Raw genomic sequence first — 24,434 nt, 5'->3', positions numbered from 1 at the left:
CTTTGGTACCTACAGCTGTGCAATATCTGGATATACATACTTGCAATAACGACATCTTGTGGCAAAACTCTGGTACTGCTACATTACCACTTACACTTAAAAGTACACACCTTTGCGAAGGGTGTAACCAATAGCAAGACCTGTGGTGAGACAGCACACAGGGACATCTCTCTGCTGGATTTCTCCTCATGGATACATCTGTAGGGAAGACTATATACTTGTCTATATACTCATCTATATAGTTTATACCTCCTTCTCAGTATATAGCATATACCCACTGCTCAGTATATAGAGTATGCCTCCTGCTCAGTATAGAGTATGCCTCCTGCTCAGTATATAGCGTATGCCTCCTGCTCAGTATATAGTGTATACCTCCTGCTCAGTATATAGCGTATGCCTCCTGCTCAGCACATAGTGTATTCCTCCTGCTCAGTATATAGTGTATTCCTCCTGCTCAGTATATAGTGTATTCCTCCTGCTCAGTATATAGTGTATACCCCCTCCTCAGTATATAGTGTATGCTTCCTGCTCAGCACATAGTGTATTCCTCCTGCTCAGTATATAGTGTATGCCTCCTGCTCAGTATATAGTGTATGCCTCCTGCTCAGTATATAGTGTATACCTCCTGCCCAGTATATAGCGTATGCCTCCTGCTCAGTATATAGTGTATGCCTCCTGCTCAGTATAAAGAGTATGCCTCCTGCTCAGTATATAGTGTATACCTCCTGCCCAGTATATAGCGTATGCCTCCTGCTCAGTATATAGCGTATGCCTCCTGCTCAGTATATAGTGTATACCTCCTGCCCAGTATATAGCGTATGCCTCCTGCTCAGTATATAGCGTATGCCTCCTGCTCAGTATATAGTGTATACCACCTGCTCAGTATATAGCGTATGCCTTCTGCTCAGTATATAGTGTATGCCTCCAGCTCAGTATATAGTGTATGCCCCCTGCTCAGTATATAGTGTATGCCCATACCTCCCAACTGTCCCGGATTCAGCGGGACGGTCCCGATTTTGGGGTCACGTCCCGCTGTCCCGGTACAGCCCCCGTGTGTCCCGCCGCCCCCGCACACTGGCACTGGAAACATCAGCTTCCTGCTCTGCTAAAACTCTTGTGGCTGAAGGCGTCATTCTGCCTCCGGCCACAAGAGGCCGCTCTCTCCCCCATAGCTCCCAGGGCCGGATTATCACAGGTCTATGGTGCGCCCCCTATACAGTATCAGTACCTGGCAGTGAGAGCTGGGGCCGGAGGAGGAGGCTGCCGGGGTCCAGAGCACATGACCTGCATCAGCCTGGAGCGAGGGAGAGCAGTGGTGAGTGCTCCGGGGAGGGGGGTCTGTCAGGTGTCCCTCAGCTGTGCATGGTGCTTATCCCCCCTCCTTCCCCCCTCTGTGCCCCCTGTGCTTATCTCCACCAGCTCTGTGCCCCTGTGCTTATCTCCACCAGCTCTGTGCCCCTGTGCTTATCTCCACCAGCTCTCTGTGCCCCTGTGCTTATCTCCACCAGCTCAGTGCCCCTGTGCTTATCTCCACCAGCTCTGTGCCCCTGTGCTTATCTCCACCAGCTCTCTGTGCCCCTGTGCTTATCTCCACCAGCTCTCTGTGCCCCTGTGCTTATCTCCACCAGCTCTCTGTGCCCCTGTGCTTATCTCCACCAGCTCAGTGCCCCTGTGCTTATCTCCACCAGCTCTGTGCCCCTGTGCTTATCTCCACCAGCTCTGTGCCCCTGTGCTTATCTCCACCAGCTCTCAGTGCCCCTGTGCTTATCTCCACCAGCTCTCTGTGCCCCTGTGCTTATCTCCACCAGCTCAGTGCCCCTGTGCTTATCTCCACCAGCTCTGTGCCCCTGTGCTTATCTCCACCAGCTCTGTGCCCCTGTGCTTATCTCCACCAGCTCTCAGTGCCCCTGTGCTTATCTCCACCAGCTCTCAGTGCCCCTGTGCTTATCTCCACCAGCTCTGTGCCCCCTGTGCTTATCTCCACCAGCTCTGTGCCCCTGTGCTTATCTCCACCAGCTCTGTGCTTATCTCCACCAGCTCTGTGCCCCCTGTGCTTATCTCCACCAGCTCTCAGTGCCCCTGTGCTTATCTCCACCAGCTCTGTGCCCCTGTGCTTATCTCCACCAGCTCTGTGCCCCTGTGCTTATCTCCACCAGCTCTGTGCTTATCTCCACCAGCTCTGTGCCCCCTGTGCTTATCTCCACCAGCTCTGTGCCCCTGTGCTTATCTCCACCAGCTCTCAGTGCCCCCGTGCTTATCTCCACCAGCTCTGTGCCCCCGTGCTTATCTCCACCAGCTCTGTGCCCCTGTGCTTATCTCCACCAGCTCTGTGCCCCTGTGCTTATCTCCACCAGCTCTGTGCCCCTGTGCTTATCTCCACCAGCTCTGTGCCCCCTGTGCTTATCTCCACCAGCTCTGTGCCCCCTGTGCTTATCTCCACCAGCTCTCAGTGCCCCCTGTGCTTATCTCCACCAGCTCTCAGTGCCCCCTGTGCTTATCTCCACCAGCTCTGTGCCCCTGTGCTTATCTCCACCAGCTCTCAGTGCCCCTGTGCTTATCTCCACCAGCTCTGTGCCCCTGTGCTTATCTCCACCAGCTCTGTGCCCCCGCGCTTATCTCCACCAGCTCTGTGCCCCTGTGCTTATCTCCACCAGCTCTGTGCCCCCTGTGCTTATCTCCACCAGCTCTGTGGCCCCTGTGCTTATCTCCACCAGCTCTGTGCCCCCTGTGCTTATCTCCACCAGCTCTGTGCCCCCTGTGCTTATCTCCACCAGCTCTGTGCCCCCTGTGCTTATCTCCACCAGCTCTCTGTGCCCCTGTGCTTATCTCCACCAGCTCTGTGCCCCTGTGCTTATCTCCACCAGCTCTGTACCCCTGTGCTTATCTCCACCAGCTCTCAGTGCCCCTGTGCTTATCTCCACCAGCTCTGTGCCCCCGTGCTTATCTCCACCAGCTCTGTGCCCCCTGTGCTTATCTCCACCAGCTCTGTGCCCCCTGTGCTTATCTCCACCAGCTCTCTGTGCCCCTGAGCTTATCTCCACCAGCTCTGTGCCCCTGTGCTTATCTCCACCAGCTCTCAGTGCCCCTGTGCTTATCTCCACCAGCTCTCAGTGCCCCTGTGCTTATCTCCACCAGCTCTCAGTGCCCCCTGTGCTTATCTCCACCAGCTCTGTGCCCCTGTGCTTATCTCCACCAGCTCTGTGCCCCCTGTGCTTATCTCCACCAGCTCTCTGTGCCCCCTGTGCTTATCTCCACCAGCTCTCTGTGCCCCTGTGCTTATCTCCACCAGCTCTGTGCCCATCTCCACCAGCTCTCAGTGCCCCTGTGCTTATCTCCACCAGCTCTGTGCCCCCGTGCTTATCTCCACCAGCTCTGTGCCCCCGTGCTTATCTCCACCAGCTCTCAGTGCCCCTGTGCTTATCTCCACCAGCTCTCAGTGCCCCTGTGCTTATCTCCACCAGCTCTCAGTGCCCCCTGTGCTTATCTCCACCAGCTCTGTGCCCCTGTGCTTATCTCCACCAGCTCTGTGCCCCCGTGCTTATCTCCACCAGCTCTCAGTGCCCCCGTGCTTATCTCCACCAGCTCTGTGCCCCCTGTGCTTATCTCCTTATGGAGGGCACAGAGGTGGTGTATCTACTATATGAGGGCACAGAGGTGGGGTATCTACTATATGAGGGCACAGAGGGAGTGTATATACTATATGAGGGCACAGAGGGGGTGTATCTACTATATGAGGGCACAGAGGGGGCGTATCTACTATATGAGGGCACAGAGGTGGGGTATATACTATATGAGGGCACAGAGGTGGGGTATATACTATATGAGGGCACAGAGGTGGGGTATATACTATATGAGGGCACAGAGGTGGGGTATATACTATATGAGGGCACAGAGGTGGGGTATATACTATATGAGGGCACAGAGGTGGGGTATATACTATATGAGGGCACAGAGGTGGGGTATCTACTATATGAGGGCACAGAGGTGGTGTATCTACTATATGAGGGCACAGAGGGGCCTAAGTACTATTTGAGGGTCCACAGTAGGCCTAAACACTACAGGGTGGCATAGAGTGAGCAGTGTTACAGTGCAGAGCAATATAGATGGGGACTTTGTATAGATGGTGAGGATGGTGCAAAAGCAAAAAGCCTAAAATATTAGTCTGGCAGATTCTTCAGGGACGAGGCATTGCCAGGAGTGGTTTTCATGATGGACTGTACCAGATGGAGAAGAAGAGAAAAAGTGAGCAATTCCAATCAGAGAAGACGCCCCCTGTGAGTCACTGAATGTAGCTGTACTGTAATCATGTAGATGGTGTGCAGAGCCTGTGCACCATTTGTATCTACATCCATATGGGTCAGTGTAGTGAGGTACTGGTCTTTATATAGTGGATGTTATGTAGTAATGGTATGGAGGGTATAAGTCATGATATGGTGATATTTGTTTTTTATATAATGGTAATAGGTGACGTGGATATGAGGGTGTGGCTATGGGGGCGTGGTTATGGGGAGGGCGTGGCTATAGGGGTGCGGTGCATTGCCGTGACTGTCCCTCTTTCCTCTCAGCAAAAGTTGGGAGGTATGTATGCCTCCTGCTCAGTATATAGTGTATGCCTCCTGCTCAGTATATAGTGTATACCTCCTGCTCAGTATATAGTGTATACCTCCTGCCCAGTATATAGTGTATGCCTCCTGCTCAGTATATAGTGTATACCCCCTGCTCAGTATATAGTGTATACCTCCTGCACAGTATATAGTGTATACCCCCTGATCAGTATATAGTGTATACCTCCTGCACAGTATATAGCGTATGCCTCCTGCTCAGTATATAGTGTATACCTCCTGCCCAGTATATAGTGTATACCTCCTGCCCAGTATATAGTGTATGCCTCCTGCTCAGTATATAGTGTATACCCCCTGCTCAGTATATAGTGTATGCTTCCTGCTCAGCACATAGTGTATTCCTCCTGCTCAGTATATAGTGTATATCTCCTGCTCAGTATATAGCGTATACCTCCTGCTCAGTATATAGAATATACCTCCTGCCCAGTATATAGTGTATGCCTCCTGCTCAGTATATAGTGTATACCTCCTGCTGAGTATATAGTGTATACCTCCTGCTCAGTATAGTGTATACCTCCTGCCCAGTATATAGTGTATACCTCCTGCTCAGTATATAGTGTATACCTCCTGCTCAGTATATAGTGTATACCTCCTGCTCAGTATATAGTGTATACATCCTGCTCAGTATATAGTGTATACCTCCTGCTCAATATATAGTGTATACCTCCTGCTCAGTATATAGTGTATACCTCCTGCCCAGTATATAGCGTATGCCTCCTGCTCATGGATATGGACAGAGGTGGTAGCAGAGAGCACTGTGTCAGACTAGAGAGAATACACAACTTTCTGCAGGGCGTATAGCAGCTGATAAGTACTGGAAGACTGGGGATTTGTAAACAGAACGAAGATACAAATCTGTATAATTTTCTGACACCAGTGGATTATCCCCCGACCTTCTGCAATCACGGCTGCAGCCTATTAGTGATTAGATGGAGGAGGGATTCTCTCTGTCACCCAGCAGTGACCCATAAAAGCGATTATGTGCTACTAACAGGTTGTCAGGTTACACTGAAAGCCGATAATTCCCTGGTACGCGGAGTATCTAGAAGCGCCATATAACACACAACAATCACAGTATAACGTCCACTCTAGCCGGAGGAAGAACCAAGTCATGGAGGAAAGAAAAAGTTTATGGAAAATAGAAAAACATTTAGATAAACATTGTCTTTATTCTCATGAACAAGAAAATCCAGACACAGGTATATAGTCACAGTGTGAATTCTCTGAGAAGATCAAAATTTTATTTGTTTGTAAATCATTTTCTCCCATAAAGAATGTTATGGCAGGTTATCTCCTACGTGAACTCTCTGATGCTTAACAAGATGCGATTTATATGAAAAGCATTTTCCACATTCTGAACATGAAAACGGCTTCTCTCCTGTGTGAGTTCTCTCATGTATGACAAGAGCTGATTTAAATGGAAAACATTTGCCACACTCTGAACATGAATGTTTCTTCCCTACTGCGTGACGTTCCTTATGAGTATCAAGACGTAATTTAGATATAAAATATTTCCCACATTCAGAACATCCATATGCTTGCTTTCCTGAGTGAGTTTCCTGATGTTTAACAAGATCCGCTTTCTTGGAAAAATGTTTCCAGCATTCTGAGCATGAATAGGGATACTCTGCTGAGTGCAGTCTCTCATGTGACACAAGCTCCGACTTATCTGTAAAGCATTTTGCACATAGTGAACATGAATATGGCTTCTCCCCTGTGTGACTTCTCTGTGTTAAAATATCTGAGCTTTTTGTAAGCGCTTTTCCACATTCACTACGATTCAACTTTTTTCCTTCCTTCTGATCTGTCCTTGTGGTAACAACCGGTGATGGGTCAGGAGAAGGTTCCTCATGATTAGGGGGATTATATGATAGATCTGTCCTGTGACCTCCTGGATGTACAGTAAGGTCCCGGCGGGTTTCTCCTGAGGAGTGCTGCTCCACTTCTTCATCTTTTACTTTATAATTTAATAATTCAGAGTTTCCCTCAGCCGCATTACTGGGATTCTCTGTTTGAATCAAAAATTAAATTGATAAAACTGTAATCCCCCCCCACAACATTGACAAATGTCTAACATTCAGGGGGTTCAGTAGGGAGGAGAACTTGCCATGAGGAAGAATTGACACCTCTGAAACATGTTGGCTAGAGTAGGAGACCAATGTGTTACCATGCCTCGTGTTGTAATGCTACATTAGTGTTGGTCCCGGTACGGCTGTTGGATCACTGGCCACTTGGTCTGGAGCTGTGCCGCCCCAGAAAAATTTTCCCAGGAAATAAACCATAAAATGACTCTTTACAGTGAGGAATTTATTCTCTTTTGTATTTAAGCCAGAGCCATGAGCACATGAGTATCCGGGTAAGTACAACCCTCCCCATCCCTGCTGTTCTGACATGGAGAGGAGAGGCGGCATCTTCCCTAATACTCGGTAACATCACTCTGATGTATCTTACCCTAAGGGTCTGTTCATACTACAGAATTTTCAAGCACAGCAGACTCCACTGGAACTTCTGCCAGTCGTGTTCGTTCACTAGGATGTCTCACACCCGCTCCGCCATCTGCCCAAAGAATTGACATGTCACGTGAGACATCCTAGTGAACGAATGCGACAGGCGGAACTTCAAGCAGAGTCCGCGCAGTCCCTGAAAATTCCATAGTGTGAACGGAACCTTACTCTCGGCACTCACTCTTGGTTTTTATTCCTACTTCTTAGATTCCCTCGCTCTGTCATTATAAACCTCATCACAATGTGCATTTACCTTCCCCCCGATTCTATGGGATAAAAACCACCCCGGCTCCGATCTACAGGAATATACTGCGCATCAAAGACAAATCTCATGTACAAGAAGAGAAATATACGTGCCGTCACCTCCCTCACTATACGTAACAGCGGGGTCACTGTAATGTAGCTGTAAGGTGGAGCCCCCCCTTATATCCCCGTCACCTCCCTCACTATACTGCACTATACATATATACACAGGGGGGGGGCTGAAGGGTTACTGTAATGTAGCTGTAAGGTGGAGCCCCCCCTTATATCCCTGTCACCTCCCTCACTATACTGCACTATACATATATACACAGGGGGGGGGGGGGGGGGCTGAAGGGTCACTGTAATGTAGCTGTAAGGTGGAGCCCCCCCTTATATCCCTGTCACCTCCCTCACTATACTGCACTATACATATATACACAGGGGGGGGGGGGGGGGGCTGAAGGGTTACTGTAATGTAGCTGTAAGGTGGAGCCCCCCCTTATATCCCTGTCACCTCCCTCACTATACTGCACTATACATATATACACAGGGGGGGGGGGGGTTACTGTAATGTAGCTGTAAGGTGGAGCCCCCCCTTATATCCCTGTCACCTCCCTCACTATACTGCACTATACATATATAAAAAGGGGGGGGGGGGGCTGAAGGGTTACTGTAATGTAGCTGTAAGGTGGAGCCCCCCCTTATATCCCTGTCACCTCCCTCACTATACTGCACTATACATATATACACAGGGGGGGGGGCTGAAGGGTTACTGTAATGTAGCTGTAAGGTGGAGCCCCCCCTTATATCCCTGTCACCTCCCTCACTATACTGCACTATACATATATACACAGGGGGGGGGGGGGGGGGGGCTGAAGGGTTACTGTAATGTAGCTGTAAGGTGGAGCCCCCCCTTATATCCCGGTCACCTCCCTCACTATACTGCACTATACATATATACACAGGGGGGGGGGGGGGGGGCTGAAGGGTTACTGTAATGTAGCTGTAAGGTGGAGCCCCCCCTTATATCCCTGTCACCCCCCTCACTATACTGCACTATACATATATACACAGGGGGTCACCGGGGCCTGAAGGGTTACTGTAATGTAGCTGTAAGGTGGAGCCCCCCCTTATATCCCTGTCACCTCCCTCACTATACTGCACTATACATATATACACGGGGGGGGGGGGGGGGGCCTGAAGGGTTACTGTAATGTAGCTGTAAGGTGGAGCCCCCCCTTATATCCCTGTCACCTCCCTCACTATACTGCACTATACATATATACACAGGGGGGGGGGGCTGAAGGGTTACTGTAATGTAGCTGTAAGGTGGAGCCCCCCCTTATATCCCTGTCACCTCCCTCACTATACTGCACTATACATATATACACAGGGGGGGGCTGAAGGGTTACTGTAATGTAGCTGTAAGGTGGAGCCCCCCCTTATATCCCTGTCCCCTCCCTCACTATACTGCACTATACATATATACACAGGGGGGGGGCCTGAAGGGTTACTGTAATGTAGCTGTAAGGTGGAGCCCCCCCCTTATATCCCTGTCACCTCCCTCACTATACTGCACTATACATATATACACAGGGGGTCACCGGGGCCTGAAGGGTTACTGTAATGTAGCTGTAAGGTGGGGCCCCCCCTTATATCCCTGTCACCTCCCTGTGTACCTCCATTATACCATACCTGGGGTAGCAGCTCCCGGCGTCTCCTCCTCCTTCACCTCACTCATACATCGGGGATCGCTCCTCATCCTCTCTTCTTCTTCTTCTTCCTCTTTAATCCTGTGATTTCCCTCTGGACAGTCCTGGGAATACAGAGGACGGGGACATCTCTCTGCTGGATTTCTCCTCCTGGATCCATCTGTAGGGAAGACACAGGGACTGAGTACATTGTGTATATGTGATGAGGGATGATGGGGGTCTCGGTGCCCCTCCCCCCTGGTCTCCTCTATAATCAGTAGGTCTCCTCTTACCCGGTGATGTGAGGGGCGGCTGATCCTCCATCATGGCCTCCTTGTACACATCCTTGTGTCCTTCTACATACTCCCACTCCTCCATGGAGAAATAGACGGTGACGTCCTGACACCTTATAGGAACCTGACACACACAATGATGGCGTCATCCTCCAGACACCTCCCACCTTGGTGTTATATGTCCCAGCATTCCCAGCAGCATTGCTCACCTCTCCAGTCAGGAGCTCAGTCATCCTGGTGGTCAGTTCTAGGATCTTCTGCTCATGGATCAGTGATGGAGGTGGAGGATCTGTGATGGGGCTGCTGCTCCAGCCTCCTGACACAGGGGGCGCCACACACTCACCACACCACTTCTTCACTACTGTGTAATCCTGTGTATGGTGAGACACTGATCACTACAGAGAGTCTAACAATCCTTCCCCTCTCCAGTCATCTCCCTGTATTATCTATAGGGATAAGAGGGAGGGGATGTGACGCATGGCTCACCTCTCCGGTGATCAGGTGGATTATCTCTAGGGTGAGCTCTAATATCCTGGCCGCCATCATGTCTCCCGCCTTCTCCAGCCTTGGGGGGTCATTGATGAGAAGGGGCGGCTGATCCTCCATCATGGCCTCCTTGTACAGATCCTTGTGTCCTTCTACATACTCCCACTCCTCCATGGAGAAATAGACGGTGACGTCCTGACACCTTATAGGAACCTGACACACACAAAGATACAAACTCAGAGGAACAAGGGTCATGTACAGTATATACATATATATATATATATATATATATATATATATATATATATATATTTCGATGCCTCTCTCAAAAACTGTGGCTGCTGCTCCCCATAAATTCTCCCTAGGGGTTACATATGGAATATCTGACCCATCCAGGCCTCTGTAGCACACAGAATTAGAAAAGTGAACAAAGAGAAAGGCTGATGGGAAGGAGGTCGATTCTACTTGGGGACACTTCATCACTTCTTACCAGATGTCAGTCCCTCCTTTATGCCATAGGTGAGTAGCTGCCTGCGGCCTCTAAGTGTAAGTGATGGGGCCGGATGAGCTGGGTGATAAGGCTAGGTGATGTGATTTTACATACTTGCACCATACCTGTATAACTACACACTATATTATATATATATATATATATATATATATATATATATACACACACACTCACTCACCGGCCACTTTATTAGGTACACCTGTCCAACTGCACGTTACCACTTAATTTCTAATCAGCCAATCACATGGCGGCAACTCAGTGCATTTAGGCATGTAGACATGGTCAAGACAATCTCCTGAAGTTCAAACCGAGCATCAGTATGGGGAACAAAGGTGATTTGAGGCCTTTGAACGTGGCATGGTTGCTGGTGCCAGAAGGGCTGGTCTGAGTATTTCAGAAACTGCTGATCTACTGGGATTTTCACGCACAACCATCTCTAGGGTTTACAGAGAATGGTCCGAAAAAGAAAAACCATCCAGTGAGCGGCAGTTCTGTGGGCGGAAATGCCTTGTTGATGCCAGAGGTCAGAGGAGATTGGGCAGACTGGTTCCAGCTGATAGAAAGGCAACAGTGACTCAAATAGCCAACCGTTACAACCATGGTAGGTAGAAGAGCATCTCTGAACGCACAGTACGTCCAACTTTGAGGCAGATGGGCTACAGCAGCAGAAGACCACCCATTGCTAGCATGGTGTACCTAATAAAGTGGCCGGTGAGTGTATATAAAGGCCTCTGAATTAGGAGATGATCAGAGGGTGACAGAAAGATGGTCTGGAAGAAGGAAAGGAATGCTGGCAGCACACCAATGAGCACAGCTCCTTGAACTTATCATTGTAGCCACAATACACTAGCAAGAGAAAGACAGTAATCTATAAACAATTTATGGAAAATAACACGTTATACCAGCTGGACTGCGCAGTACAGGAAACTGCTACCATCTATGGATTTGACCTATCAGAGTGTGACATGTATGAGTCTTGTGACTTGAGACCCCTCCTGTGTTGAGTTTACATATTTCATATGAATACACTGCGCATGAGTAGTACCGCCCCATATTCTGTCTATAAAAGTTAACACAAATTAATAAAGGGCGCACTTCCCAAACTTACACTACTGATACGTACATCAGATGTCTGTGTCTGTGATTTAAAGGTGTAAGCAGAACTGCAGCTGCTAACTCTAAATCTGAAACCCTAAATCTGAAACCATCCTATACCTGGGTAGTGATTTGTCTCCATAAAGTCAGGTCAACATCTAAATTTAGTCTTATCATTTTTGGCGCCCTTGGCAGGGACCCAGCCACTTGCAAAACAGAACACAGAGAGACAGGATGTGGTGATTTATCCGTCTTCGGACGCACAGATATATCTGTGCAGGTAAGAAAAACTTCTTTTCTTACGGACTTTCTGTGCCTCAGAGGGGCGGATCTCTATATGTTTGCAATGCTGGGTCTAATTTGTTAGACAAAGAACTCTGTAACCCAGGATAGGACAAGGTTAAAGTGCTGCATTGCCGTCGCAAACTGTTGTGTGATTGAGATAAACTGTTGCTGTATTTGTGCTGAATTAAGGAAAGGGATTGCCGAACATGATCACTTGTACATCCCTATGGGGAGGCTGTGATTATTGCTTAACCCTTGTAATACAGCATAACATCGAGAACAGCTGCAAGGTCACAGACAGTAGGAACATAGACTCTTTGAAGGAGTTGGTTCCTGGAGTGAAAACAATCTGTTCGGTGACCGGTGGAAATAGTACTTGTATTAGTTCCACTCCTTGCTTGTGCCCTGTCGATTCGGTACAAGATGTAGGCGCCATGGATCAGTAGACCCGTGGATTATTCTCGCCGCTTAGGAGGACGGCAAAGACCTATAAGACCTAGATAGGTCTGGACAATCCCCAATAAGCTACCTAGGGCTGGGTGCGAGAATGGGACAGATGTTCACTAAAAAGAGGAACCCATCATCTTTATGGGAGGGCTATGGGAAATTGAACTGCTAAGGAAGATAGTTAGAGACGGGCATGAAAAGATGCTGTGCAAGACCTAGAGCAGATCTTAAGGAGGTTTGATATAAAGGCAGATACATTCCTTAGCCCCACCAACCAACACCTGGGAAACTCCTCACACTCCTGCGCAGTTATTTTTGCCTTGTGGGTAGGTAACCAGACCTATATGTAACATGCAGGGCAAATGGGTCCTTGGAACTATCCCTAGTGGGGTAGAAGATGTTAGACAACTAACTGTTGTTTTTTTTTATTACTTCTGTTTTTTTTTATTATGTAACAAACATCACAAACCGAATACATAATCCCCACCCCAAACCAATTATTACTATATTACCCTCCCCACCCACCCCATTAAAACTAGAAAAGAGCACTCTCCACTTTTCCCATACAGAGTTAGAATATATTGAGAAGTACTAACACACTACCCCTTTTCCTCGTCTTTAACATATTGCTCACTCTCTCTGTGTGGTTAAACCTGCATGGCGCCAGACCTAGTAATTACCCTAACATTTTTTCTCCTCCACCCTATCTATTCTTACCAATATCTTACTCCACAGCCCCCCGAGGTCCCAGCATGTCCGCCCACCCGCTGCGCCGGGGGCAGGAGAGGCCCGCCAGGCGGAGCCAACTTCGCCCCACCCACCACCTTAAAATTTACAGATATATAAATGCCATTAAAACTCAAGAAGAAGAAAAGAAAAAAAAAAAAGAAAAAAACTAAACACTTCAGCCACCATCATTAAGCTCCACCCCTTGCCAGCCCAGCCCTGTTCGAGGGCCACACTAGCCTGGGACGGAGCATTTCTCAGTCATTCCTGTCATTCACGGATCCGAGTCACCAGATCCAATGAACGACAATCCTGTCCAAACCAAAGGTTCCTACCGCCCATATATTATGAACTATAGTCCCCTCCAGATAGACAGGTAAACCACATTCCCCTCCATACTAAAATTCTTTAAAAAAAAAAAGCTATTCAACTACATGGCCTCCAAGCTGGAGCATCAACTCTCTCACGGCTTGGCTTCATGGCTTAACCCATTTCCAGAATTCTATTGGCAGGTAGGATCGACCGCCCCGCCCCGCCCCCCCCCCCCCAACCCAGCAGGAGCGCGGACACACCACGACCCCGCCCACATCACCAATCACCCCTCAATAAATCTATACACCCGGCGCCCCACAAGTACCTCACAGGTTACACTACGTTCGTTAATTACTACTCAATATAACGGTCTTAACTTGTATATTTTACACGCGAAAAAAAAAATAAAACTTCTTCCTTCACCTGAATGGGAAATTAGCCTTCACATAAAATTTCCACCCCACCAACCCTCCCCCACCCCCCATCCCAAATCAATGAAAATCAATTCTAGCCAACAGAAGAGTGAAAGAGAAGGAGGAGAAAAGAAAAAAAAAAAAAGAAAAACACCCACACTTCCTATTATTTTCCCTATAAATCATCAAGTTCCAAGCCATAATGTTTCTCATATATACGCACACAATTCGCCCATTCTTTCCAATTCGGTGGAACACTAACTATCCACTTTCTTACTATCACTAGTCTTGCATAGAACAACAATCTAAGGGCCTGTTTAGCTATTCTTCTGGTATCACTACCCCTAGTAGCCGTGTAATCTTCTCAATAATTATCTCCAATACTCGTGTAACTTACTACAGCCCCAAAGCATATGAATAAAACACCCCTCCTCCAACTCACATCTCGGACATAGATTATTCTCTCTTCTCTTAATTTTCCACATAAAACATGGGGTATAGTAAATTCTTTGTACTATGTTAAATTGTATCATCTGGTGTTTTCCTGATATAGATACAGTCTTTATATTACCATACACCTTTGGCCATTCAATTACCCCTTCTAACTCTTTCTCCCACCCCTTTTGACTTTTTTTTTTTTAATTCAAATTATTTTTTATTTTCAACAATATACATTTAACAATTCTTTGTACATGTTTAGTAAGTTGCAGTACATTGATTCCAATAAATATACATGATAAACATAATACAAATCCAAAAGAAAAAAGAAAAAAAAAGAAGAAAAAAAAAAAAAGAAAACTATCACCACTCTTCAGTCCATCTTATCGTTAGCATATTCCCCTCAGGGTATACGGACTGTTATCTGCAACCCCTAATACCATGCAACTAAGTCTGATTCTTTGTTAGCCCCTATAAAAATCCAGCCAACCCTTCCCACCCATGCCGTGGAGGAAGATGAGGGGAAACGGAGATAAGAGGGGGGGGGGGGGGAGAAATAAGCAAAAATTAAATAATTAGATAAATAAATTAATAAATAAATGAAATAAAATAAACCCCCTTACCAAAATAAATAAATAATAAAGACTCTTATCTGTATCTGTAACGCCTGGAGTAGTGGATCCACTGGACCGTCACCAGCGATGGCACTAACCTCACCAGGGAGCGGAGTCTAAGGGGCCGCTGGTTTTCACCAGAGCCCGCCGCAAGGCGGGATGGACTTGCTGCGGCGGGCGACCCTCAGGTCGCTACCCCTGGCTTGGTTGCTGGTGACGGCAGGCGAGGAGTGGCAGGAGCAGTAGGCAGGAGATCGCGCAGGCAGAGGACAGAAGGCGTGCTCGCAGGTGGCGGACAGGACTCAGGAACAATGGGAAGGCAGCGGGCAAGGATAGGGACAAGGACTAAGGACAGGAACAACAGGGAGCTGGGCCAAACGCTATGGGAAGCATGTAGAGGCTCCAACACGAGGGACAGGGCATGCTGGGATTTATAGGGAGTGATTGGGTGCAACTACCAATTAGGGACGGACTGGCCCTTTAAATCTGAGACAGCCGACGCGCGCGCCCCCTACACAAGGACCCCGGCGGCTGCATGGGACGGGAGGCCGCCGCGGCCGTGACAGTACCCCCCCCTTTGGCCTCCCCCTCTTTCTTGCCTGCAAATGGCACAGGAAGCCACAAAGTCTTTGACATCTTGGAACAAACTGGGCCACCAGTAGTGGCGGGAGATCCGTTGCCCGGACTCCAGGGTGCCCGGCCTCCAATGAGGAATGTCCCCACTTCAAAATCCCTCTTCGAAGCGCAGGGTGAACATGGGTCTTTCCGTGGGGTATTCTCTGAAGAGTAGAGGTGACGACTGGTACTAGGCGATCAGGAGGTATACTGTGGCGAGGGGATGTGGGTTTGTGGATGAGATCCTTCTCGGCAGAGAAGGCATCCGCCAAGTCTTGGTCTTCTGCCGGTAGGCCGGATAGAGGCTTGGCGGGTCAGGTGACGACACCGAGTACTTGGTCTGAGGTGACTTGAGACACTGGTTGGAACAGTCCTGACCCCAACTGATAATCCCCCCGGTTCTCCAGTCCAGCTTAGGAGCATGTAATTGCAGCCAAGGGAGTCCCAGGAGGATGGCGGGGGATGAATGGGGCAGGACGTAGAAGGATATCTTTTCCTGATGTAAAGGACCCACCTGGAGGACTAGAGGTGCGGTCTGGAAATATATCTGGTCGGTAAGAATCTCGCCCGTGACCGAGGAGATAGTCAAGGGCCTGGCTAGTTGGATCACGGGTAGCCGCCATCTTTGGACCAATGTTGCCGCAATAAAACTGCCTGCTGACCCAGAATCGAGAAAGGCAGTAGTCTGGTGATTTTGTCCTGAGGGTGTCTGGATGGAAACCGGCATAGACAAACTTGGAAAGGTAGCATTCACGCCTAGGGACACCTGTCCCACCGGACCTAGGTGCGAGCATTTCCCGGACGTTTGGGGACGTAGGGGACATCTCAGCCGAAAGTGATCCGAACCACCGCAGTAGAGGCAGAGATTCAGCTCCAGACGACGAATTCTTTCATCAGGCGTCAGGTGAGCCAGTTCCACCTGCATGGGAATCTCTGGAGAGGGCTGGGACACCGGAATGTCAGGATTCTGGAAGACCGGCGCCAGCTGGTGATGGCGACGGGACAGGCTTAGTCCTTGTTCATGCCGAACCTCCTCCTCCCTCTCCGAAAAACGAGTATCAACTCTGGTGGCCAGTAGGATGAGTTCGTTCAGGGAGGTAGGTAGGTCTCGGGCGGAAAGCACGTCTCTCACCCGACTGGACAGGCCCTTCTTGAAGGTGGCTATTAGAGCGGCCTCATTCCAGTCTAATTCTGCCGCCAGGGTACGGAACTGGATGGCGTAGTCGCCAACAGAGGAGCTCCCTTGAGAGAGGTTGAGGAGAGCAGTTTCAGCTGAAGAAGCACGGGCAGGTTCCTCAAAGACGGAGCGAAACTCGACTAAGAAGGTTCGGAGATTGGCAGCAGCAGGGTCATCTCGGTCCCACAGCGGCGTGGCCCAGGCCAGAGCTCTACCCTCCAATAGGCTGATGATGAAAGCCACTTTAGAGCGCTCGGTGGGAAACTGACTACTTAAAAGTTCAATATGCATAGTGCACTGAGTCAGGAATCCTCTGCACAACTTGGAGTCACCAGAGTATTTGCTTGGGAGAGCCAGTCGGAGTGTAGAAAAAGCAGCAGGAGGTGGTGTGCGCTGGGCTGTAGTATGCTGCTGTAAGGCGGCAGTCAGTTGCTGGATCTGCTGCGCCTGTTGGGCGACCACACGGGCTACGTCACGGATATCAGGCACCTCGCCGGGATCCATGGTTGGAGCCTACTGTAACGCCTGGAGTAGTGGATCCACTGGACCGTCACCAGCGATGGCACTAACCTCACCAGGGAGCGGAGTCTAAGGGGCCGCTGGTTTTCACCAGAGCCCGCCGCAAGGCGGGATGGACTTGCTGCGGCGGGCGACCCCCAGGTCGCTACCCCTGGCTTGGTTGCTGGTGATGGCAGGCGAGGCGTGGCAGGAGCAGTAGGCAGGAGATCGCACAGGCAGAGGACAGAAGGCGTGCTCGCAGGTGGCGGACAGGACTCAGGAACAATGGGAAGGCAGCGGGCAAGGATAGGGACAAGGACTAAGGACAGGAACAACAGGGAGCTGGGCCAAACGCTATGGGAAGCATGTAGAGGCTCCAACACGAGGGACAGGGCATGCTGGGATTTATAGGGAGTGATTGGGTGCAACTACCAATTAGGGACGGACTGGCCCTTTAAATCTGAGACAGCCGGCGCGCGCGCGCCCTAGGAGGCGGGGACGCGCGCGCCGGCCAGCACAGACGGAGACAGGAACGGAGGAGAGGTGAGGCGCCCCAGGGGCCGAACTAGCAGCAGCGCCGGGTCCCTACAAAAGGACCCCGGCGGCTGCATGGGACAGGAGGCGGTCGCGGCGGCGACCCGGAACGCGGGAAGCCGCCGCGGCCGTGACAGTATCATTATTCCCAAGAGTCCCATATAAAGTGGAAATTCTTTCGGACCTTTAAAGTGCGATAATAATAGACCTTTTCATATTGCTGAGTCTGTTTAATTAAATTTTCCCATTCCTTGACCGACGGGGGTTTATGATCAATCCAAGCTCTCATAAGGATGACCCGTGCCGACTGTAACAGTTTGGTAATCAACAGTTTTTTACCCAAAAGATCCATAGATAAACCCAGGACCATACACAAGAAAGTAAAGGGAACAGTAACTTATAAAGGATCTGTGGTTGGAGGACCATCTTTATCAAAGCCAACCGGTCGGCCATCGATAAAGGCAATCTGGCCCAAATTTCTACTTTTTTTCCATTTTATGCAACAAAGGTTTAAGGTTTAGTTCTGTGAATCTGGTTACTTCAGCTGAGATCCAGATACCAAGCTATTTAAATCCCTGCTCAGATGCAACCACCTTCAGCCCGAAATCGGGCGTACACCCCCATGCCCAATGTTCAATAGGGAAGATTTGCTCCAGTTTACCTTTAACCCAGCAACCCTACCAAATTCATTTAATCTCTCCATTATTAAGGGGATAGTCTTTGCTGGTTCCCGTACAAACAGGAGAAGATCATCCGTATAGAGCACTTCCCTCAGGGAGCCCTAGGATTCTGATATTGGACCGCCTTGATCTATCCTCCAGATCCGTAAGCTTGTCCTGTAATGCTGCATTTTCTTTTATTAGTGTGTCTAGTTTTTTCCCTGCGTCTTGCATTTGGCCTTCCAACCCCGGGACTGCTTTCTCCATACCCAATACTCTATCACGGATTTTATTTAATTCGTCCCTAATTATGGAAGAGTCCATAACTAGGCTCTCAATCTGCTCTTTCACTTCTGACAAACCATTATTACATTTTTGGACTTCTTCTAAGATTTTATCTAACACTCCTGCGGATATATCTCCAGCCCCCTCTGTATCAGCCTCTGCCTCTATCTGTAATGCCGCATATCCAGAGCCAGGAACGTTAGTTTTGGGTGAGGCCCCTTTCTGATTACGAGTTTTAGCGGCAGGCTGGGAAGGTTGGACAGGTGATTTAAGGAACTTATCCAAACCTCCTGTCCCTGCGTCCGAGAGGCGGCCGCCCCCTGTCTTTTTGTTATACCCTCTAGATGCCATATTCCCTATGTGGCTCCGAGGGTGATTGGTCAGCTACTATACCAGTCCGGTGGGTGTCGGCAGTCCGGCGCCCACGCCGTACAAAAACAACCCGAGCGTCAGACGGCCGCCACCCCCAGGGGATCTGTAATTGCACACGAAGAGCACCTGAACAAAGACCAAGTTATTAAATGGTTGGAGGGCTTATTAAATTCAGTAAGAAGTGAGATCAATTTTTGTAGTGACAACAAAGGGGAACCCAGTTGTTAGCTAAAGGAGGATCTTATTAGAGTACCTCAGTAGAAAGTAGGATCCGTTTTGCTAGCCCCCTATAATTAGAATGCCATCAAAAACCCTGTTATTTAGGTGTGTCTCTCACTGCAATAAAGCTATATATTAAAAAACCTACTAGGGCCATACCATCAGATTATGCCCAAATCTCTCTCATTACCATATAGCATATCAACCGGAGTTATTTACGGAAACCCTTTAGACACTGAATTATTAAGTATGCAGAGAGCTTATCAGATATTTCACATAAACCATTATAACATCAGATTATGCCCAAATTAGCATATAGCATGCATTACAGCACCCCTTAAAACACTAATTTATTAAGTGGGCAGAGAACTTATCCGATATTCCACATAAACCACTGCGATATCAAGTTATACCCAAATCTCTCTCATTCCCATATAGCATGTCAACCAGCGTTACTGAATTATTACAGCAACCCTTTAGACACTGAGTTATTGATTAAACAGAAAGGTTTTCAGGATAGCATAGTACGGGAAAAGGTCCTTTTATCAGATTCCAGTTATTCAAGTACCAACAGGGCCGGAATAGATGGGCATATAGTAAAAGGGCCGTAAAAGGGCTAGTTTGTAGATCGTAGTTGTTAGAGCTCCACCCGGGCCAAACAAGTTTGTTAAAAAAAAAAAAAAAGAAGAAGGGAGGGTGTAAGGTCCGGACTGCTTATACATCCAATAGGTCTCGCTCACTGTAGTGGAAAGTTCTTTACTCTAGTTGTGCGACAATATAAATGAGCCTTATTCCTCCACATCTTCTCCCAGTATGCGAGCCTAAGGGTACAGCTACCTCCCAGGGTTCCAGCAGCAATCTGCATGTATTAAAGGAGGGATTGGATGTAGTCATAAAAGTTGTGTAAATTGCTATGCTGTGTCATGGCACTCATTACAATAAAATCTGTACCTCAGAGCATTAGGTAGTCAGCCTACCTCGCCTCGATGCAGATAGCCCTGCTTAGGGATAACAGTTCGGCGGCCAGGCCTGGAAATTTAAAAAGGAAAAAAGACCCATATTATCGCACATACAGCCAGAATCCATTTGATAAAAGAGGGCGCCCCTTAGCCAGAGAGAGGTTATTGCAGTCAGCATTTTATGAAAAAGGCCAAGCCAAGGATCCATTAATGCCATGTTTCTTTCGCCATAGGTCCATCCCCCCACTGAATGTGGAGGTTATGTAGGCTCTTATAACCAAATATGGCTTTGGTGAGGAAGGAAGCTATGCCCCCCTATTCTGAGCAGACACATGCTGAGGTTTTTAAGTCCCCTTGGTACCTTATGGCTGATGTGCTGGTCTGACGGACCGAGAGTAAGCCACCGGCCGCAGCGTAGAAATGTCTCAGCCCGTAGGTCCTTGCTGGCCACAGCAGACCTCTGTTTGCTGCCTGCGAGAGTTCAAGATGGCAAGACGCCGTGGTCTCCTCACCGCTGCGGCCATGTGACTTTTTATGCTGTTCGGCGATAAACCGCTGCAGCTGTCGAGTCACCTGACCACCACACTGGCTGGGTCCTCCCATCACGTCCCATCCAATCACCCGGCTCCCACGTCCTCCTCGTCATGCCGGCACGCCGCGGCGTCACCACAACAACGCCGCGCCGGCTCCATCCAGGCCACCGCCATCCAGAGATCCCGGCCGACATCCAGGACAGCCACCGCAAATGGGGGGAATACCGACCGCCGCCTTCAACCCGGCAGGTCACAACGCCATGGTCCCGCTGTATCTCGGTCCCCACAGGCCACTGGAGCTTCAGGGGTGAGTCGGACAAGGGGAGGGACGACGGCCGTGCGTTCATGTCATGCCGCCACGTGCACCCCTTTTGACTCTTAAATATTACCTTCCCTAACGACTAAGTACTTATACAGGAAAGCTGTACTGGACTTTCTGATCTCTTCATTTCTCAGTTTAGTTATTAGGGGGTCCGCTGTCTCTACCAGCTCTCTTATCTTTAAAGTGGCCATAATCATATTTCTGACTCTAGCGTACTCAAACCAATCTGTTTCCGCTAGCTTGTACTCCATCCTCAACAAGGCCCACTCTTTTACTTTCCCTTCTACTAGTACATCCTTAATGGTTCTTACCCCTTTCTTATTTAGCTTTTCTAAAACACCCATTCCGATTCCACCCTCCAATATTTTGTTTTTCCATAAGGGGGTTAAGTCCAGAAAACCGTCAATACTTAAGAGCTCTTGTAATTTCTTCCACACTTTTACTAAATTAACAATCATCGGCCATTTACACCAGCTACCCATCTCAAGGCAACCTGACTCGAGTTTCTCAAAAATGTCCCACTGCAACTCGGTGCAATGTCCCACCAACACTAGCACCGCCTCATGCTCCGCCTCTCCATTTATTAATGAATGTTATTACCTGATGGTTAGGAAAGTTAGACAAAGGTTTGTTCAAAGAAAAAGCAATGAGACTGTTTGAAAGAGCAGGGTCTATAAGACCTATTAGTTTATAAGATTGTTGTACAGAAGTGTCAGGAGGAGTCAGAGAGAAAAAGCACGTTTTATTAGGAATGTCAAGAGGAAAGGGTTAATTGGTAAAGATCAAACGCAGAATTTTGTGCACTTATTAAGAACCCGATAGTATGAGAGTCCGGAGTAACTTTGTTGTCATAACTTACATAGTTCTATGTAACTTTATGTAAAAAAATTTTTTTTAGATATATCTATCCCAATATATTGTAAGCAGATTTTCTTTGTGTGTGGTCCCCAACGTATGATAATTTTTTTTTTTTTTTTTTTTTTTCTTTATATCTTTTATTAACTTCTACATAGATACATAAAAAGTACCAAACATTCCTTTTTTTCCTTACAAATATAACCCTAACAGTAATTACAACAAAAAAATAATAATTAAACCATCATATTCCCCGCCCCCCTCCCAAAAAAAAAAAAAAAAAAAAAAAACCACCCCAACCCCCCACCCTAGCAAGAGAGACGAGGAGCGAAAAGACGAGAGAGAGATAAAATAAATAAATAAAAAAAAAATAAATAAATAAATAAAAAAAAAACAACCCTTCAACAAAAAATAATTCACAACACCAATACAAAAGAGGTGATAGGGTTACACTGTTTTCCATCTTTCCCAAATATTACAATGGTTTTTAAAAGCCCTGGGGGAAATGAGTTTTGCTCTGCATTCCTCATAATTATATATTCTTTCCGTTAGCTCAATCCATTCCTCTAACACCGGGGCACGAACGCTAAACCAATTCCTCGCTATTAAAACCTTAGCCAGGGCTGTAAGTTTGTTCATTAGAGTACCACTCCTCCCATCATGTCCGAACCCCAACAGCAAAATTTTACCTACATCCTCCCCCAACTCCAATTTTTTCCTCCTCTTTACATAGTTCTTAATTGATTCCCAGAAATCTAAAACTACTGGGCATTCCCACAATAGGTGAAAAAAGTCAGCCCCTTCACTCTGACATTTAGGACAAGTGGAGTCTCCCCTGCAATTTCTGTTGAACAGGCCGAGTGGGGATAAGTATAACCTGTATAAGATCATATATTGAATCAACCTGAACGTATGATAATTTAATCACAAGAGTTACTAAGAAGTCTCCACTCTTGTAATCTATGATTTTACTGCTCAAGGTTAGAAGTGAGGCGCAGAGCACTCTGCCCGGCCTACTGATAAGAGCAGCTCTGGCGATTCTTTTTGTTGGCCAGTGGGGGTGTCGCTCCTGAAGTACTTTGGTCACGGGTGTTTGCCACAATGTGGATTTTTCTGGCTAACACGGTACCACGGTGCTATACATTTTTTTCTGACACTTATAAAAAGAATTATTCTATATACTGTATGTTTTATATTTCATCTTTAAGGTGTCTTTTATTTGATTTATAGCAAAAGAAGGTTAATATGATACTAGCTGAGGGTAACGTTTTATTATTTTTATGATTATTTTTAGATATATAATTTTTTTGGGCACTTGAATCTTGAATCCAGCATCTCTGTTGCTTCTTGATGTAGATTCAAATGGGGGAGGGATAGAGGTAAATGGGAGTAGCCCATTTAGATTTTTTTTTTTTAAATAAAGATGTTTATTGTGAAAGATGAAAATGTAATTGAAAGCCTAAATATTAATGAAAGTTTAAAAGTTTTCATTGTAGATTATCCCAGACTTTTAAAAGATGGATGACACAGGACGCAAGGATATATGGTGACCGCCATGCAGCGTGACGTTCCACTGCAGAAACCGCTCCTGCCATAAGCTGGAGGTGAGGACAATCACGGAGACATGTAGGATGGTTGGAGGTGACTGTGCAGATGTCTATATGAAGCCCACTATTATGGGTTAATTGGCAAATTAGAGATTTTGTTGAGTCCCTGGGCTAACCAATAATTAAAAAAAAAATGTTCAAAGAAGAAAAGCTGCCATAGAGTGGCTGACGCAACGTTCAGGTTCACACAGTCAGCGCCAGAGACAAAGGATGGATGAAGCTGGCGATGCTGTGGTTTCTGTGCTCTTCCCAAGGTAACCGTACATAGTGTACAAGGGAATGGGGAGATGTTTCCGGTCTCTTCCTGAGGTAACTGTACAAAGCGTACAAGGGAATGGGGAGATGTTTCCGGTCTCTTCCTGAGGTAACCGTACATAGTGTACAAGGGAATGGGGAGATGTTTCCGGTCTCTTCCTGAGGTAACCGTACAAAGCATACAGGGGAATGGGGAGATGTTTCCGGTCTCTTCCTGAGGTAACCGCACATAGTATACAGGGGAAGGGGGAGATGTTTCCAGTCTCTTCCTGAGGTAACCGTACATACTGTACAAGGGAATGGGGAGATGTTTCCGGTCTCTTCCTGAGGTAACCGTACATAGTGTACAGGTGGATGGGGAGATGTTTCCGGTCTCTTCCTGAGGTAACCGTACATAGTGTACAGGTGGAGGGGGAGATGTTTCCGGTCTCTTCCTGAGGTAACCGTACATAGTGTACAGGGGGAGGGGGAGATGTTTCCGGTCTCTTCCTGAGGTAACCGTACATAGTGTACAAGGGAATGGGGAGATGTTTCCGGTCTCTTCCTGAGGTAACCGTACATACTGTACAAGGGAATGGGGAGATGTTTCCGGTCTCTTCCTGAGGTAACCATACATAGTGTACAGGGGAATGGGGAGATGTTTCCGGTCTCTTCCTGAGGTAACCGTACATACTGTACAAGGGAATGGGGAGATGTTTCCGGTCTCTTCCTGAGGTAACCGTACATAGTGTACAGGTGGATGGGGAGATGTTTCCGGTCTCTTCCTGAGGTAACCGTACATAGTGTACAGGTAGAGGGGGAGATGTTTCCGGTCTCTTCCTGAGGTAACCGTACATAGTATACAGGTGGATGGGGAGATGTTTC

General features: G+C 47.8%; 1 protein-coding gene across 1 annotated transcript in view; it reads right to left on the bottom strand.

Annotated features, from left to right (window-relative positions):
* The window catches only part of LOC138793973 (zinc finger protein 585A-like), a 42,531-nt gene extending 21,334 nt beyond the window's left edge, over nt 1-21,197 (bottom strand). The window contains exons 1-8 of the mRNA XM_069972737.1: nt 21,060-21,197; nt 20,360-20,469; nt 20,017-20,068; nt 18,842-18,946; nt 9,840-10,052; nt 9,702-9,724; nt 9,065-9,261; nt 5,921-6,630 (exon numbers count right to left, since the gene is read on the bottom strand). Of these exons, the coding sequence (XP_069828838.1) occupies nt 5,921-6,630; nt 9,065-9,261; nt 9,702-9,724; nt 9,840-10,052; nt 18,842-18,946; nt 20,017-20,068; nt 20,360-20,469; nt 21,060-21,197 (1,548 nt within the window). The remainder of the gene's footprint in view (nt 1-5,920; nt 6,631-9,064; nt 9,262-9,701; nt 9,725-9,839; nt 10,053-18,841; nt 18,947-20,016; nt 20,069-20,359; nt 20,470-21,059) is intronic.
* Nucleotides 21,198-24,434: the final 3,237 nt, after the last annotated feature.

The sequence above is a fragment of the Dendropsophus ebraccatus genome, chromosome 5, assembly GCF_027789765.1.
Source record: "Dendropsophus ebraccatus isolate aDenEbr1 chromosome 5, aDenEbr1.pat, whole genome shotgun sequence".
In the NCBI taxonomy this organism is placed as follows: Eukaryota; Metazoa; Chordata; class Amphibia; order Anura; family Hylidae; genus Dendropsophus; species Dendropsophus ebraccatus.
Note: the sequence above shows the minus strand (reverse complement) of the source record. Positions and strands in the feature narration are given on the sequence as shown.